The 18,357-nt window shown below is 36.3% G+C and overlaps 1 protein-coding gene across 1 annotated transcript; it reads left to right on the top strand.

Annotated features, from left to right (window-relative positions):
* The first annotated feature begins 283 nt into the window (after positions 1-283).
* On the top strand, positions 284-18,078 carry LOC131842745 (zinc finger protein 616-like). Its single transcript, XM_059191308.1, has 14 exons — positions 284-588; positions 1,727-1,901; positions 2,230-2,322; positions 3,501-3,635; positions 4,427-4,869; positions 5,685-5,901; positions 7,600-7,730; positions 8,352-8,426; positions 10,846-10,987; positions 11,213-11,322; positions 12,245-12,389; positions 14,869-15,000; positions 15,561-15,761; positions 16,401-18,078. Exons 1-14 carry the CDS (start codon positions 515-517, stop codon positions 16,593-16,595), a joined length of 2,268 nt encoding a protein of 755 aa, XP_059047291.1. The 5' UTR covers positions 284-514; the 3' UTR covers positions 16,596-18,078.
* The last annotated feature ends 279 nt before the right edge of the window (positions 18,079-18,357 follow it).

The raw sequence follows: 18,357 nt of genomic DNA, 5'->3' as shown, positions 1-18,357 counted from the left end.
ATCAGTGTATGTCAGTCAGTAAGTCATTTCGTCCACTTTATTTAAATATACTAGAAGTCTTTTAATTAAATTCATAGCTTTAAATAAATTATATTCAATGTATATGTACAGAAATACTTATAATGATTTATAATGAAAACAAATCTTACTTAAAGCTAAGATATAAAGTAATAAGTCACTTTTACAATTACACTTCAATGAACGCATTCATAATATTTTTTTAATAATTTATCTGTGGTTATCTGTATCTGAAAAATTGTTTAAAAATGGCGAGTGTTATTGCTCCTAAATATTTTTATGTTATTTACAAATACTCAAAATTTATAATATAATAATTATTTTACTCTGTATATTTTGGTATATTAGATATAATTATTACTTTTAGTATGCATATCAGTGTAAACCGCAATATTTAAATGTGTTATTACAATTTTTCGCGTAAATCTAATTAGCTGGTATTTATTATTGTTTATTTCTTAATTCTTTATTATTCTGAGTGAATAATATAACGAAAATGAGGTGTTGCGTTCAATTCTGTACCAATGATACGAAACGGATGACAAAGAGCCAAGGAATCACTTTCCACTTGTAAGTTTCAATAATTATTGCAGACCTACTAATATTGTAAACATGGAAGTTAGTAAGAATAGATCGATGTTTGATAGTCTTTTACCCAAAAACTACGGGACGGATTCGAATGAATTATGGTACACAGATAGATCATATGTTATATTAACAAATAAGATACTTTCTTACCGGAATTCGCGCAGGCAACGCCGCGTAATACTTTGTAATTAATTCAATCATTATAAATATAATATAATCAACATGTAATTATTTCTTTCGTTATTTTAAAATAGAACTGCCCATTACTATCAGGTGGGTCGTCAGTTTAGTTTATATTTAAGTTATAAAAACCACTATATACTCATTTATGTCTTCCAATTTTATTATTGGTATTTTATGGTAAAAAAATTGAATTATCAACACATATCGTTAGTATGTCTGCACTAACGGTATACACTGGCATGCTACCAGTGGAAGACCATTCATAATTTAAGAGCCACACTCTTGTCGGTGTTATACATTAGTGGGGCACCAGTGGAAGATCATTCATAATATAGGAACTGCACTCTTGTTGGTGCCACTCTTTTTTTTTCCACAACCTTCCATCAATCCCTTCAGTTGTTGTTATGACACAACACCAACTTTTCCTTATTCTGCTTGATGTAGCTGTGCCTTGGTCTTTGGTTGGAAGACCATAGGATGAAATAGAAATAGAAAATTTGTCATTCAAATAAAGTTCAAGTTTAAGCATTTTTGAATAGTCATACTTACTTATTTTTTATCTACTTCCCATTCAGATAGCTAACTGAAAAAATAAGCCCATATTCTGTTCTCTGGATTAATTATGTGTAAGCCAGGTCCATCATGTAACAGAGAAGGATACTTCAAGCAGGTCCCAGAACTTCTGATCCAGGTGTAGGTTTAAGAGGTCATTTTGTCAACATAAGTATTTTTATATGTATTTACATATATTGATAAATACATAAGTGAAAGAACAAACAAAATGTGTATTTTTTTTTCATATTGATATCATGGATCAGCCCACCAAGCCTTTAACAGATTTTTGTGGGAATCTGTTGACAGCAGAAATTAATGCTATGTCCATTTACTCTTTTAGCTCATCAGTGAATAAAATCCCATGCATGATATCCTTTTCCAGGTTTCCGAAAGAAGCTAATCTTCGCACTGCATGGATAGAAGCACTGAATATGAAGGACTGGGAGCCAAAAGAGAGGAGTTCAGTCTGTTCAGAACACTTCCATAAAGATGACTTCTACGACACAAAGTGTGGTCTCCGTAAAATCAAGAATGGGGCTGTTCCAGTAGTTGCTCAAGTGAGATTCTGTTATTCTATTAACCATGTCCATTCTATCATGAGGCTGTAAAAACCATCGCTCGTAAGAATATCCTTCAGCTCTTGTCCCTCATGGGTCTAGGCAGCGAACTTTGAAAAAGGGTGATCATAATAGATCTATGTAAGTTGCAGTGGACCTGCATAGCCAACCAGCAATAAAAAAAATCAATTAGAGATAATGTAGTGATCAACAACATATCCTATTGCATCAGAAAGAACCTAATAATTTACTCTAATTTATGTTTTTTCATTACTTCTGCTGTTATGAAGAATTTTAATGAATTAATAGATAAAACTTCTTATTTCAGGTGTGCAGGATATGTTTGGAAGTCAATGTGAAAATGTATCACTTATCAGATAGTAATTTGGATGATACATTCCAGCAAATTACTGGAATAACGGTTGGTATCATTATAGTATAAATAAAGTCGCTGTCACTGTCTGTCCATCCCTATGTATGCTTAAATCTTTTAAACTACACAACGGATTTTGAAGCAGTTTTTTTAATAGATAGTGATACTAGGCAATGGATTTTGAAGCGGTTTTTTTAATAGATAGTGATTCAAGAGGAAGGTTTATATATATAATACATGTACACCCGTGCAAAAACGGGGCAAGTAACTAGTTTAGTTTATATAAGCTTTTTTTTAATAGATAGAGTGATTCAAGTGACAGCAATAATAATCCTGGACAATTTACACAGCGTCATCTAGTCTCAAAATAAGCAGATCCTGTGTTAAGGGTAATAGACAACTAATAAATATACTTAATTTTTTTGTAAATGTATATATACATTCATTCATTTAAGAGCTGTGCTCTTGTCGGTGGAGCTCCTGCCACCTTCCACGATCTTCTATCAGTCCCTTTAGCTGTTGATACGACACGACTCCAACTTTTTCTTTAACTTGCTTGATATAGCTGTGTCTCGGTCTTCCCCTTCCTCTCTTTCCATATATTTTTCCTTCAATAATGTTGTTAATTCGTCGTGTCGTATCAAGTGCCCCAACATTTTTCCCCGCCTACAATATATACATTAATTGTATGTATAGCTGTAGAAATACAATTAACCAAATTTTTTCTTGTTTACAAACAAAAGAAATTGTACAAACTTAAATCCACTTTAAGTGGTAAAAGTCTTCCTTAAAAGTTCTCAAGAGGCTCCTTTGGCTATAATTATATTTTATTAATATTACAAACGCGAAAGTTTTTGAGTGTGGATGGATGTTTGTTACCCTTTCACGCAAAAGCTTCTGAACGGATTTTGATGAAACTTTACTGTAATTTAGCTTATGTATCAGAATAGAATAGAATAGAAATTTATTCAAATAAACTTACATTGAAGCACTTTTGAATAGTCATTACATTTTTTTAATCTACCGCTCATTCGGAAAGCTCTCTCTGTCTCATCATAAGAAGAACGAGGAAGAAACTTGCGCGTTGCTCTTTTAAATAATTTTATTATTACTTTACATTTTTAAGTTTAAGTGTGTGAATACAATACAGAATAACATATAGGCTATAAATTTCACGACACAGCTAGTCTGAAATAAAACTAAAATAATAAAAATGTTCTTTCCAGTTAAATGAAGAAGACAGACTACCACAGAACCTGTGCTGGGAGTGCACCCATCGACTGCAGTCCTGTAGGCGGCTGCGAGCGAAGGCGCTAAAGAGTCACATAGCCATGATGAACGTGGTGCAGTCCAGCAGATATGTAAGATATACTAAGCAAGGGGCTGCCATTTCACCATCGCACCACACGCCATCGACAGGGAATTCATCAGCACACGCTAGAACCTAAGTGGTCTCGGACAGTGCGGTTTCAGAGGAGCTTCCTCCCGCGTACACTTACATTGTGGAATGAAATACCTGCTGAGGTTTTCTATAGAGACTACAGCATGAGGTTTTTCAATTAGGGTATATTAAGATTTCTTAAGGGTCGGCAACACGCGTGACACACCTGGGGTTTCAGGTGTCCATAGGCTACGGTAAACATTTACCATCAAATGGGCTGCATGCTTGTTTGCCAGCATAGTACCCTTGATCCTTTATTATCATTTTATCGATACAACTGGTACATAATGTATGTACACAGGCAACCTGTGAGTATGGGAGTGACGACACATTAATTTAGATTTAGAGTAGACTAGCTGTACTCGCGACTTCGTCCGCGTAGAATTTAACTTTATTTTTCTAAAATAAAAGTAGCCTAAGTAAACTTTCATTGGCGGGTAGCTGATGTAATTCAGCTACCCGCCAATGAAAGTCCCGTCAAAATCGGTCCAGCTATTTCAGAGATTAGCCGGAACAGACAGACAGACAAAAATTGGTGCAATTGGTGCAAATTAATTCTGAAAGTTTTATATTTCTCAAATATTTCATAATTTATTATATTAGTACTAAAGATAGATTTTAACAGGAGGACGGACATAGGCTATATTTCAACTATCAGGCGAAGTAAGGTAACATTTAATATTTATGTGTGTGTATTTTGTTTCAATTCAGATCACAATACATGATATACGAACAATAGACAGAGCAGCGTTAAAATCTAGTCTTGTAAAGAAAATAAATGAAGAGGACGACTTTGATATATTTATAAATGACGATGACGTTATGTTAAAAGCAGAGACAAGAGCCGACGAAGAAGAAGAAATGGCTCTCATCAAACCGGAGAGTAATGAAATAGAGAAAGAGATACAGAAGGAGAACGATGATGAGAATCTACCAATAGTTGAGATTGAAGTGAAGGATGAAAATAATGATAATGAAATATATCTAGATGAATATTTAGATTATGATTCGGAAGATGATAAGAAGTTGAGTGAAGTGTTTGTGAAGCCAAAGACGAAGGTGAAAAAAAAGAAGTTCAAGTCAGAGAAGGGGAGGGTGAAGAAGAGAGCGAGGAAATGTGAAGATGATGACAATCCAACTGCAGCTATGGATAAGTATGTATTTTTTTTTATGTAATTGAATTGACCAATAGCTTCCGTGCAGCTGATTGTACGAAATAGAAATTTTCCAGGTTGTTTGTAAGAAATTGCTGTTAGTGATGAGACCGTTTGTTTAACTTTTTATCATATTTTATTGTTCTTTGTTTGTCCTGTATGCAATAAAGAGTTATTAAAAATATACAAATAAACTCAATACAAGCACTTTTGAATAGTCATATTTTTTATTCTACCCATCAGCTGGAATTTCAGCTGAATGAGTGGTAAAACGCCTCACGTATGACACGTGCCATTACCAGTGCCGTAACCATATATATAGGGGCCATTCATTGATCACTTGAGGCTTGAAGGGAGGGGGGGGGGGTTGACAAAAATCACGAAATATCACAAGGGGCGACAAGGTTTAGTAATATATCACGTGTATTTATTTTATGCCAATCAAAAACAATCTGCAACCTTTCTGTCTAGGTACTAAAATACACGTGATGATAAACCTCACCACGTATCACCACGGGGGAGCAGGGGTTGAAAATGCTTGAAAAAAAATCACGTGATTAATTCACGGCCCCATATCGTAATCTTATATATAAAATTCACACACAGTTCTCGTTCCCATACTCCTTCGAAACGGCTTGACCGATTCTCATGAAATTTTGTGAGCGTATTGAGTAGGTCTGAGAATCGGCCAACATCTATTTCTCATCCCCCTAAATGTTAGGGGTAGTCCTCCCCTATTTTTTTTTTATTTTATCGCAAAACAACGTTCGCCGGGACAGCTAGTATACTAAATTTAAATATTATTTTTATTTTAGGTACAAAAACTCAGATGTGAAACGTAGAAAAGCAAGCGACGGCCTCGACGAAACTCTATTCACAGTTATAAAACTGACTTACGACGAACAGATCGCTGAAATTCAGAAGCGCCAGGAATCCTCCACTTACAAGAACGCGCCGTACAAATGTACAGTTTGTTACAGGGGCTTCCAAATACAGGACAGATATGACGCGCACGTGATACGGCATAGTGATGTAAGTTTGATTGTTATTATCATCATCAGTCATCATCATCATCAGCGCACGTGATACAGCATAGTGATGTAAGTTTGATTGTTATTATCATCATCAGTCATCATCATCATCAGCGCCAGTGATACGGCATAGTGATGTAAGTTTGATTGTTATTATCATCATCAGTCATCATCATCATCGTGACGACCCTGGTGGTCCAGCGGTTTAGGACATTGCTTTACTTCCAGTCGCAATTTCGATTCCTCTCTCGAAGTAAACATTTGTATTCGTGAGTTTGTATTGGTCTGGGTTTATATATATTATTACTAGCTGTGCCCGGTTTCACCCGCGTGACATTTAATAATAATAATAATAATTTATTTGCTTAAAAAACACAGTATAAAAGATGGTAATTAAAACTTAGTATCATGTGTTTTGCCATAGTAATGGCATGCAAAATAGTATTGTTTAAAATTATACATAATTAACTATACAGAAAGAAATAATAATAATAATTATAATAATAGTTAAATAGGATCTCTGTAGTCGGTTTTTAGCCTAGCCTATATGTTATTCTTATGTATACACTATATAACTATAAAGTTACATCAAAATCCGTTTAGTAGTTTTTGTATGAAAGTGTAACAAACATCCAATCATATTCACAAACTTTCGCGGTTATAATATTAACTAACTACTCGTCCCGGCTTCGCCCGAGTGTATATGTATTATACATACAAACCTTTCTCTTAAATCACTATATCTGTTAAAAACAACTGCTTCTAAAATCCGTTGCGTAATTTTATAATTAAATTTAAGCATACACAGGGACAGACAGCGACAGCGACTTTGTTTTATTTATACTACTGTTTAGCGACTTTATTTATAACTAGCTTTTGCCCGCGGCTTCACTCGCGTTAATTTATCCCCTTAGGGGTGGATGGTTAATTTATCAAAAAACTTTCTTAGGGGATGCCTACAACATAGTAGCTTTATGCATACAAAGTCTCAGCCCGATCGGTTTAAAGTGGACAAGGTTTTATACAAACTTTCAACCCTTATTATATCCCTTTGGGGGTAGAATTGATCAAAATCCTTTCTTAGGGGATGCCTACAACATAGTAGCTTTATGCATACAAAATCTCAGCCCGATCGGTTTATAATGGACAAAGTTTCATACAAACTTTCAACCCTTATTATATCCCTTTGGGGGTAGAATTGATCAAAATCCTTTCTTAGGGGATGCCTACAACATAGTAGCTTTATGCATACAAAATCTCAGCCCGATCGGTTTAAAATTGACAAAGTTTCATACAAACTTTCATCCCTTATTATATCTCTTTGGTGGTAGAATTGATCAAAATCCTTTATTAGCGGATGCCTACGTCATAACATCTACCTGCATGCCAAATTTTAGCCCGATCCGTCCAGTGGTTTGGGCTGTGCGTTGATAGATCACTATGTCAGTCACCTTTAAGTTATATATATTTAGATGTATACGTAATGATGAGATAAAAAATAACTGTATTCTGCCTAAATGAATTTAAAAAATCTGTATTTATGTAATCACATACAAGCTCATTTGAATAAGACCTGAGATTCTTGTCAGTTCTTCTCATCTCGAAAGCACTCCAAATTGACTGTAGAGTTGACATATCATAAGAGTCTGTAATAGAACGAATAAAGATATTTTGATTGATAGCAAATTTTTTTTTTCAGGCAAGTGGTGCTTTTGAATGCTTTATATGCAAGAGTCGACTGAAAACAGCCCGAGCGCTTCGGAAGCACCTCACTGCACAGCACACAGAGAAGTTCAGTTGTAATGGATGTCCATTTGTCACAAGAAACAGGTAATTATATAGTAAAGTCGCGGGTTCGATACCTCGCACAGTACAATTATTTGTATTCATGAGTATGATTGTTTGTATTGGTCTGAGTGCTTGCTATGTATTTTTATTTATGGATGATAATGGAATGATGCAGTGGGAACCGCTTAGAGATCAACCTGACATATATTTTTAGCAATGGGTTTATAAATCCACATTACTATCAATGATCCTGATATGACGTAGTTTTTTTTTATGGATGATAATATAATGATGCACCTGCCTGTGCTAATGGTTTACGCTGGCGGGGCACCAGTGGAGGATGATAAGACAAGCGTGAGTTCAGGTAAGTTAGGCCATCGAGACAAATTCACCAAGAATTTAACATGATGGTTTCCGGGGGTAAAGTGTAGATGTCAAACTGATACACCGCCTTACTTCCGATGGTCGCGGGTTCGATTCCTCGCATGGCACAAACATTTGTATTCATGAGTATGATTGTATCAGTCTGGGTGTTTGATATGTATAATATGTATGTATTTATAAAATTTTATTTTATTTGTTAGGATTGATGATGTTGATATGATAGTGATGTACTGATGACGTCGACGTGATGGTGATGGTGATGTACTGATGATGTTGCAGGGGCGTGGCACGCGAGCACGAGAAGTGGCACGCCGGCACGCGCTACCAGTGTCCGCACTGTCCCAGTGAATTTGAGTTAGTACAAATTTGAGTTATCTATATATCTATTTAAAAAACTGCTTCCAAAATCCGTTGCATAGTTTTAAAGATAGAAAGCATACGTACGGACAGACAGACAGTGACAGCGACTTTGTTTTATTTATACTAATATTTAGCGACTTTATTTATAACTAGCTTTTACACGCGGCTTCGATCGCGTTAATTTATCCTCTTATGGGTGGAATTTATCAACCTACGTCATAGTAGCTTTATGCATGCAACGTCTCAGCTCGATCAGTTTATAATGGACAAAGTTTCATACAAACTTTCAACCCCTATTATATCCCTTTGGTGGTAGAATTGATCAAAATCCTTTCTTAGCGGATGCCTACGTCATAACATCTACCTGCATGCCAAATTTCAGCCCGATCCGTACAGTTAGGCTGTGTGTTGATAGATCACTATGTCAGTCACCTTTGAGTTATATATATTTAGATTTATAATATGTAATGATGAGATAAAAAATAACTATATTCTCCCTAAATATACCTGTTAGTACCAACTGAGTTATCTATATACAAATAAATAAAATTGATGTGTCTGTGAAATGCCTGGATTGACACAGTCTCGGACAGTGCGGTTTCAGAGGAGCTTCCTCCCGCGTACACTTAGATTGTGGAATGAACTACCTGCCGAGGTTTTCTCGAGAGACTACAGCATGGGGTTTTTCAAGAAGGGTATATTAAGGTTTCTTAATGGTCGGGAACGCGTATGTGACACTCCTGGTGTTTCAGGCGTCCACGGCTACGGTAACCGTTTACCATCAGATGGGCCGTATGCTTGTTAGCCACCTAAGTGGTATAAAAAAAAACCAATACACGCCCTACAGGGGATAGGGTATTGTTAGTAATGTGGACTGATGATCCCATTGCTAGCAATGTACCATATCAGATCGACCTCCACGCGGTTCCCCCTGGATACCATCGTGATACATTCCCGGTGAATTTGTCACGTTGGGCTAACTGATCTGACTTCATGTTCATCCTATCATCCTCCACTGGTGCCCCGCCAGCGTAAACCGTTAGCGCAAACGGGGCACCATTACATTATCATCCTTTAAAAAAAACACGTCCTGCATCTTGAAAAAGATCTACTTATTAGTCGGGCATATCTATCTGTCTCGCTCCCTCATGGCAAACATGTCCACTATCCATCTCTCTCATCATTTTCCCATGAAATTAAGAATTACCAAGAGCTCGTGCGAATAAAAAACATTTGCACCGAGTAAAAATCGGGGTACTTGAGGTTTTAATTTTTTTACTTTTTTTTTATACGCAACTAGTTGAACGATGCCGAGTAATAATGAAACTACCTTCTTTTAATATTAAATATCAGATTTTTCAACAATATCGATGTGAACCCCAACAATAGATAAATAGATAAATTCTTTATTCACAATTACAGACACATAACATACATGAGATACAGAAAAAACACGAATTAATAAAAGAAATGTAGGTGACTTTATGTGCCGCAAAAGTGAAAAGACAACCAACTCAGCATAAAGCTACTATTAAAAATCATCGAGAAAATTAAATAATTTCTTTTTAATAATGGGCTTATCATTATTAAAAAGAAATTATTTAATTTTCTCTTGAGTCACCAAAATGAGTTATAACTGTATTGCATTATATTAGTACAGTGGACCCGCTGTAATCCGGCCCCTGTCTAATCCGGCCCCCCTTGTAATTCGACATTATCTATTATTTGTTATTGAATATTACTTTGACAATATACTTCAGAGTGCATATACATACATACATATATAACATAGAATCTTAATCCGACAAATACGGATCTGCGATGCAAAATGTTTGTCGGATAACCGGGGGTCCACTGTATATGTTATAATTTGTCGGATTACAAGGTACTCTTTTGTAAAAAAATTCGGACTATAAGGGGTCTTAGGCAGTACTATATAATCCGACAAATTCGATAGTCCGACACTGCCCTGCAAAATGATTGTCGGACTACCGGGGGTCCACTGTATTATATTTAGCATTAATGTATAACATTATATAATATCAGGTATACTATATATATTTAATTTTGAACTTTCGTGTTTAATATACATTATTTAAATTATTAACCGGATCTTAACACGAATAATTTTATGGCAAATAAAGGTATTTACCTCTCTCGACGTTTCGACTAGGTTGCACTATACTATATATATTATTATATGTATATATTTATTTGCATTTCATATATATTATATAATATTTATTAGTAATCTTGTGATTGTTTATTGACATAACTGGCCTACAACGCTTTCTGTATACCTAGAGGTTAGCTGGCGGAGAATGCTATACGACATTAAACTTGCCTTTGTACAAGTTTACAAATTATATTGTGCATTAAAGAATAAATAGAAAAATTGTTTATTTGTCTACAGTAAGCTAACTACATACATGGGTCACATACGCATCAAACACGTGTCGGATTTCGTGTGTGAACTGTGCGGGTACACGTTTGTGAGTAAAAAGGGCATAGATGTACACAAGAGGAAGAAACACCGAGTGGCCAGAGACAAGCCGGTATGTTTTTTTCTATACCAGTAATAGCATTAAATAATACATACAGCCCTAAAGTTACACCCTTCTATTACAAACCCTTATTTTTCAATAATGTTTTGATTTTACGGCATCACGTTTGCGGTTTATAAATATTTATATATTTGAGTGTATAAATTCTTTCTCTATATTTCTTCAGCTAATATTAGTAGGTATAGATTTTATAAAATATCATATATTATACTACAGGTGCCATTGGAAGGTCCGTACTGCGCCGTTTGTGATGTAACTTTTGTGTCTGAAGAGGCGCACTCGAGGCATTTGAAGTTATCATCGAAGCACAGCAGCGACAATGATCCGTAAGTGGTATTCAAAAGCGGAAGGTTCTCCATTCGACTGTTTTACATTTATTTTAAGCGATGTGGTTTTTATCTTTATACCCAATAAGGGTTCGATTCCTCGCACGGTGTAAACATTTGTATTCATGAGAATGTTTGTTTGTATCGGTCTGGTTGTTTTCTATGTATATATTTACAAAAAAAAGTATCTAAATATTTATATCAGTCATCTAGTACCCATAACACAAGCTCTGCTTAGTTCTTGACTAGATGGTGCTATGCGAATTGTCCAGGATTTTAAGTTTTTTTTTTGTTTATTGAATTGTTACAATGTATTAATATATGTTGTCTGGACATTTAAGTGAGCATGACTGACTCATGATACTAATATCTGTATGTATGTCTGTAACGCAATGACGGGTGAGCAAGCAGCAATTACTGCACTCAACCATATTATGGGGACCCCGATGTCCCCTTCACTCCACTTGCCTGAATAATAAATTTACAATAAAATACCAAAGGATATATTGAAATTACCCTTAAATGCAAAACATTTGTTAAATCATATTTACTGAGCAAAGCCTATTACTCACTAAACAATTACTTGAATGACGAGCGTGCATGGCATTAGTCGTTCATGTACGGGATTTTCATTTAATGTTAGACATAGACACTTATATAAATATACATTGTAAATAAACTGGCTTTTAAAAAAGTGTAAAAGTAATTCAATTGAGTTTCTTACCAGCTCTTCTCAATTGAAGTTCGGTATATAGATCTAATTGGGATCCAAAACAAAAATATAATTAAAACCTTGACGTTCAAAAGCGGCTAAAATGTTCTACATGAATAAATAATTTTTGAATTTGAATTTGAATATTTAAGTGAGCATGACTGGTTCATATTTGTCTACAATACAAATAATAAATACACTATATTTCAGGAACCGCATCAGGAACGACTCGCAAAGCAAGAGTTCGAAGTACGGCCGCGTGGTCCGGCATATAGAGCGGAGGCCCGTCATACACCCGCGCGTTGATGGTGACCGAGAGAGGCAAGACTGCGCCGGGCCAGTCACCTGCGAACAGGTACATATAATATATACGTATAAATAAAATTGGAGTGTCTGTTTGTAATATTGAAATGACCGTTTTTTACTACATGCATATGAATATAAATACGGTACATACACCAAAATAACAAATTTTTGTCTGTCTGTTTGTTTCGGCTAATCCCTGAAATGGCTGGACCGATTTTGACGGGACTTTCATTGGCAGGTAGCTGATGTAATAAGGAGTAACTTGGCTACTTTTATTTTAGAAAAATAGAGTTAAATCCCACGCGGACGAAGTCGCAGGTACAGCTAGTATATGTATATATTATAATTAGCACAGTCAGGGAAAGGTAATAATCTACATTATAGATATAGATAGACATAGATTATACAACCACTTATACCAGGTCTTGTCTATCTTGCTACCTCTGGTCGAGTTTGGTATCTTGGACACTTTAACCGCGTAGTCATTCACGTCTCTGGATATGGTCATACCAGCGTAAATGACTTACCTGACTGAATGAAAATATGGTCGAGCGCTGTGATGGCTGGCTCATCCGTCATACTCGTGAACGGGTGCTGCTTGTAGGGACTGGTCTGCTCTAATCACTATGACTTTCCTCTTATTAATTGTTTAACCAGTTGTTGTGTATTAAATATTTATTCTATTTTATTATTTAATTGAATTAGTGCTAGTTCGGTAGTTTGTATTCACACACTTAAACTTAAATTGTAATTAAGAATAAAATTACATATTTAAAAGAGCAACACACAAGTTTCTTGCTCGTTCTTCTTGTGATGAGACAGCTTTTCGAATGAGCGGTAGATTAAAAAAATGTAATGACTATTCAAAAGTGCTTCAATGTAAGTTTATTTGAATAAATGATTTTCTATTCTATTCTGTTCTCTCACTATTTGCACGACAGGAATTACTGTGAAATGAAATGAAATAATTTATTTGCTTTTTCTTATATATAAAATTCTCGTGTCACAGTTTTCGTGTCCCATACTTCTCCGAAACGGCTTGACCGATTCTCATGAAATTTTGTGAGCGTATTGAGTAGGTCTGAGAATCGGCCAACATCTATTGTCACAGTAGACGAATTAGTCGTTGAAGTTGCTTCAGCAGCAACAGACCACAGTCACATTTGACCAAATCGTCTACGTCGTGTTTGAGAAAGTCCAACAGGTGGCCTGTGGCCATATTTTATGGTATGCGGAATATATCGTTTGTGAATTCTAATATCATACAATGTCACAATATGATAGCTAAAAAGGAAAAACCTCTAGGTTAAAGATATTATATGAAAAAATTTAGCACAGAACTGGTAATACCTTGGATGGAGAAAAGGTTAGAAGCTCCTACTCTTAAAAGACATGTCCCTGCAAATATTCAAGAGTTTGTACCGAAAAATGATTAAAATATCATTTTTTGGTAGCAACTGTTCAATATTATCTATATTAATGAAGAACCAGTTATCAAAAAGAAGAGATATTGTATACATTGTCCGTCAAAAATAATAAGGATGTCGAAAATTACATGTTGTAAATGCAACAAAAGCATTTGTGGCGAACAAAAAAGTGATGTATGTAAAACCTGTATCTAAATGTGATTTGAACATAAAACTTGTTGATTTTTTATGTTAAATGATTAATTAGTAATTAATCTTTAATATTAAGTCAAAACAAAAATGTGATTTCATACTAAGATAAAATAATTACGCAATAAAGTAAGACATAATAATTTTAGTTAATTTGTAAGATTTGTAAGTTTACAGAGTTTAGTTTTTATTTTTAAAGTACATATTTACTTCTGATTACAATTTTGGTTTTATTTGTAGTAGGAAACCCAAAACTAATTATACGATCACTTTTAAAAAGTTAATATAAGGAAACTTGTCCAATAGGATCTTGTTAATATCAATACGTCTCAGAGACGTATTATTATCTTTACCGTAGGTCAAAATAAGATTATCTTTCTAGGAAGATTTTTGTACACTTTGATTGCCATACAGTATACATTTCTCTTATATAAGTCTAATCGACACATTGGTGTGTATAGTCGTAGTCGTGTATATAATCATTCGGTCTCGTTACTCGCAGTGTTGTGTCTGTTAATTTCTTAAAATAGTCAGGATGTTCCCTTACAAATATACAAATGTCTTTAATATACATACATGGCAATGGAAGCATGAAGGGATCTCTGTATGAAGAATTTAAATTGTAACTGTGGATAATAAATAAAAATTTTTTTTTTCGGACTACTCTAATTCTGTTGGCCTTTACAGCTTCACCGGACGTTAAGGGGCGAGTGCAGATGGCACTCCAAACCCGCGGAAGGACTTATGGAGCGGCTGAAGGCCAACTCCTGCCTGATGGATACGACTTTAGTCTGAGGGCACCACTTGGGGTTCGAACCTCGGCTCAGGCCGTCGTAATTTCGATCCCCGTTTGAATTGGACGGAATATCGATCGGAGGGGTTAAACATTATTGTTATTTATCAATTTACAAGTGCGGAGTCCAGCTACGCGATTTAAGATTGTACGCGCAACACTTCCGGCGAGCGCACCCGGACAAGAATCGAACCAAGTACCCCGCGATGAAGACGCCCTGCATGTGCGAACAGTGCGGCAGAATATTTCAGGTACGTTCTTGTTGAGACAATAGAACCTTCATCCCCTATTTCACCCCCTTCTATACTACATATGTGCGCTGTAGTATGGTGCGGGGGACAGTTTCATTAACGTTTCGTTTCACTCTTAAATGTTGCCGCGATTAAGAAATTATGACTTAGTATTTCAGCTGTACCACATCTATACATATAAATAAAATTGGAGTGTCTTTTACTACATGCATTTGAATATAATTACGGTACATACACCAAATTAACATTTTTTACCATTTTTGTCTGTCTATCTGTCTGTTTGTTCCGGCTAATCTCTAAAATGGCTGGATCGATTCTGACGTGACTTTTTTTAGCAGGTAGCTGATGTAATAAGGAGTATCTTAAGCTACTTTTATTTTAGAAAAATAAAGATAGATTCCACGCGGACGAAGTCGCGGGAACAGCTTTTTCGTAATATATTAAATCCTTATAACTGTATTAACTTAAATGTAGCAATTGTTAAATGTAAAATTTTTGCCATGCACAACCACATTGTGGAAATACCTTCCAGCTATGGACAAATCACCTTCTACTTTCAGAGCATGGCTCTCCTGAAAGACCACATGTGGGTGCACACGGGAGAGAAGAGGTTCAAGTGCGACCGCTGCGATAAAAGCTTCACGCAGAAGACGAACCTGGTGTTCCACCTGCGTGTCCACAGCGCCACCCGCCCCACCTACGAATGTCCGCTGTGCGGGAAACACTTCGCCTTCTTCAACAACAGAAGACGGCACATGTTTGTAAGTCTACCCACATTCTATAAAATACCATTCAACAACCGGAGACAGACCACACAAGGAAAAAAGAACAACCGGAGACGAGTCTACCCACATTCTACTAAACAATGTTCTTCGACAACTGCAGATTGCACATGTTTGTAAGTTTACCCACATTTTACACATTCTACAAAACAATGTTCTTCTAGAATTTTCTTCGACAACTGGATACGACGGATGGCACCTAGACCGATACAAACAATCATACTCATGAATACAAATGTTTGTATCTTGTGAGGAATCGAACCCGCGATCATCGGAAGTAAAGTGGAGTCCTAATAGTAGAGTATCGATGCCATCTAATATATAATGCTGAAAATGCTAGTGTTTTTTATTTAACTTTAGTCTGAGGCTACCGCTAGCTAGGTTCAAACTTTGGTTCGGGCCGTCGTAATTGAAATGTCGTGATCGTTTTATTGGACGGGGGATCGATCGGGGGGCGCCGATCGCTTCGTATGGCGTGGTCGAGGTCGTCGCCATCCTCGGCGCGGACGGTGTCGTGTGCTCGTGTGATATTCGTAGCACCGTTCATGCGTATAGGCGACGCTCACAGTTTACTACCGGCCGGTCGGCTATTCTGATAACATGTAATGTGTTCGTCAGATCCACACGGGGCTGAAGCCGTTCAAGTGCGAGACGTGCGGCAAGTGCTTCACGACGGCGGGCGAGCAGCGCGCGCACGTGGACCACGTGCACCTCAAGAAGCCCTGGCCCAAGCGAGCCCGGGGACCGCGCCCCCACCACGACCACGACCACTCCGCCGCCGCCTGGCAGAAGTGCGCGCTACTGGAGGACTAGCACCAGCGCCGCCGCTCTACTCTCACTACAGAATGAGTAGTGACCTAAAAGAACTAGTACTCAAGTCTCCAGGCCCGTGTATGCATATGTCGAACTGACCCGTTAGAAGGTACAGTGACGTACAAAAATAGTCCCCAATAATAGCTGTGTAAATTAATTAAGAATAAGTAGTGATCTAAAAAACGAATACTCAAGCCGAGAGAAGAAAGAATTTTCCATAGAACGAGAGGAATTTTGTTCTGCTGTTTTCCTTGACATTCAGCAGGCATTTGATAAGGTGTAGCACGAATGGCTTCTCTATAAAATAGAGTCTTTCCCATTCTTTCTTTTAGCTCTCAAAGTCCTATTTACATGATAAGATCTTCCAAGTAAATGAAGAGGATGCCTGCTCAAGCTCTATGAAATCGGAGTGGGTGTACTGCAAGGATCTGTGCTTGGACCATATCTCTACCTTGTTTACTGCTGATATGCCGATGACTAATGTCACGACAGCTGCATTCGCAGATGATATAGCTATTTTAAACAGCTATGCAAAGCCCGAGTTAGCTACTGCGACATTGCAAGCACAACTTGAGAAAATAGACATTTGGATAAGAAATGGAGACTTAAATTACACTAAATCTACAGACTCACATTGTCATCTGCCAACAAATCCGATTATAGTAAACATACTGATTGCAGATGAACAACGAACAAAAAAAGATAGTTAAAATTGATTTGTCTATGTATAATCATAAAACAGCTAGTAATCATACACAATTAAACATTCCAAATACATATTGTTGTAATTTTAGTGTACTCATAACTCTGTGTATTCTAACAAAAGTTGACTAAAATGAATATACGCAGAAATAACGCTGGACAACGGCACCAGTAAAAGATAAGATGCGCATGAGGTCAGGTCAGTTGTCCCATCCTGGTAAATTCATGGTGAATTTCCAGGGGTACCACTTGGAGGTCAACCAGGCATGGTACATTGCTAACAATAGGGTTATTAGTCCACATTACTAACAATACCCTTCACCCAATCTACAAGGTTAGAGAGCTTTTATGTCTTCGTACAACATTAAGTGTTTTAGGTTGGCAACCCTGATCCTTGGTTATGTCGATAAAGATCTCAATATGAAAACTACTTGTAATGGCAATACTGTCTATAAATTAGTTGTGTGCGTGTGCATTGCATGTGTGTGTTAGTGAACTTTTTTTGTGAGATATTTCATATAAAAATACTTTATTTTGTATATGAATTTTAGCTGTTTTGTTTAAATAGTAAATTACTTTGACTAGGGGCATATTACATTATAAATTATAGCAGTTCATTATAAACTGAATATCTATACATATAAGTAAAATTGGAAGCTCTGTAGTATTAAAAACGGTTATTTCAATATTATAATATTGAAATAACCGTTTTTTAACTACATACATGAGTATAAAAACGGTACATACACCAAAATAACGTCTTACTATCTTTGTCTGTTTGTTCCGGCTGAAATGATTATAACTATTTTAACGGTACTTTTTTGGACAGGTAGCTGATGTAATAAGGAGTAACTTGGCTACTTTTATTTTAGAAAAATAAAGTTAAATTCCACGCGGATGAAACAGCCAGACAGAGCCGTCTTTCACTTATTAGAGGCTCTGGGGACCTTAGGATAATGGGGGGGCCCCATTATCCCAAGGTCCCCAGACCAAGTAATAAAGTACTATTTAGTTAGAATAGTCAATGTCATTTTCATTTTTATTATGACCAAGTAATAAA

Source organism: Achroia grisella, unplaced genomic scaffold (genome assembly GCF_030625045.1).
Source record: "Achroia grisella isolate CSIRO2021 unplaced genomic scaffold, CSIRO_AGI_Agris_v1 utg2471, whole genome shotgun sequence".
In the NCBI taxonomy this organism is placed as follows: Eukaryota; Metazoa; Arthropoda; class Insecta; order Lepidoptera; family Pyralidae; genus Achroia; species Achroia grisella.
Note: the sequence above shows the minus strand (reverse complement) of the source record. Positions and strands in the feature narration are given on the sequence as shown.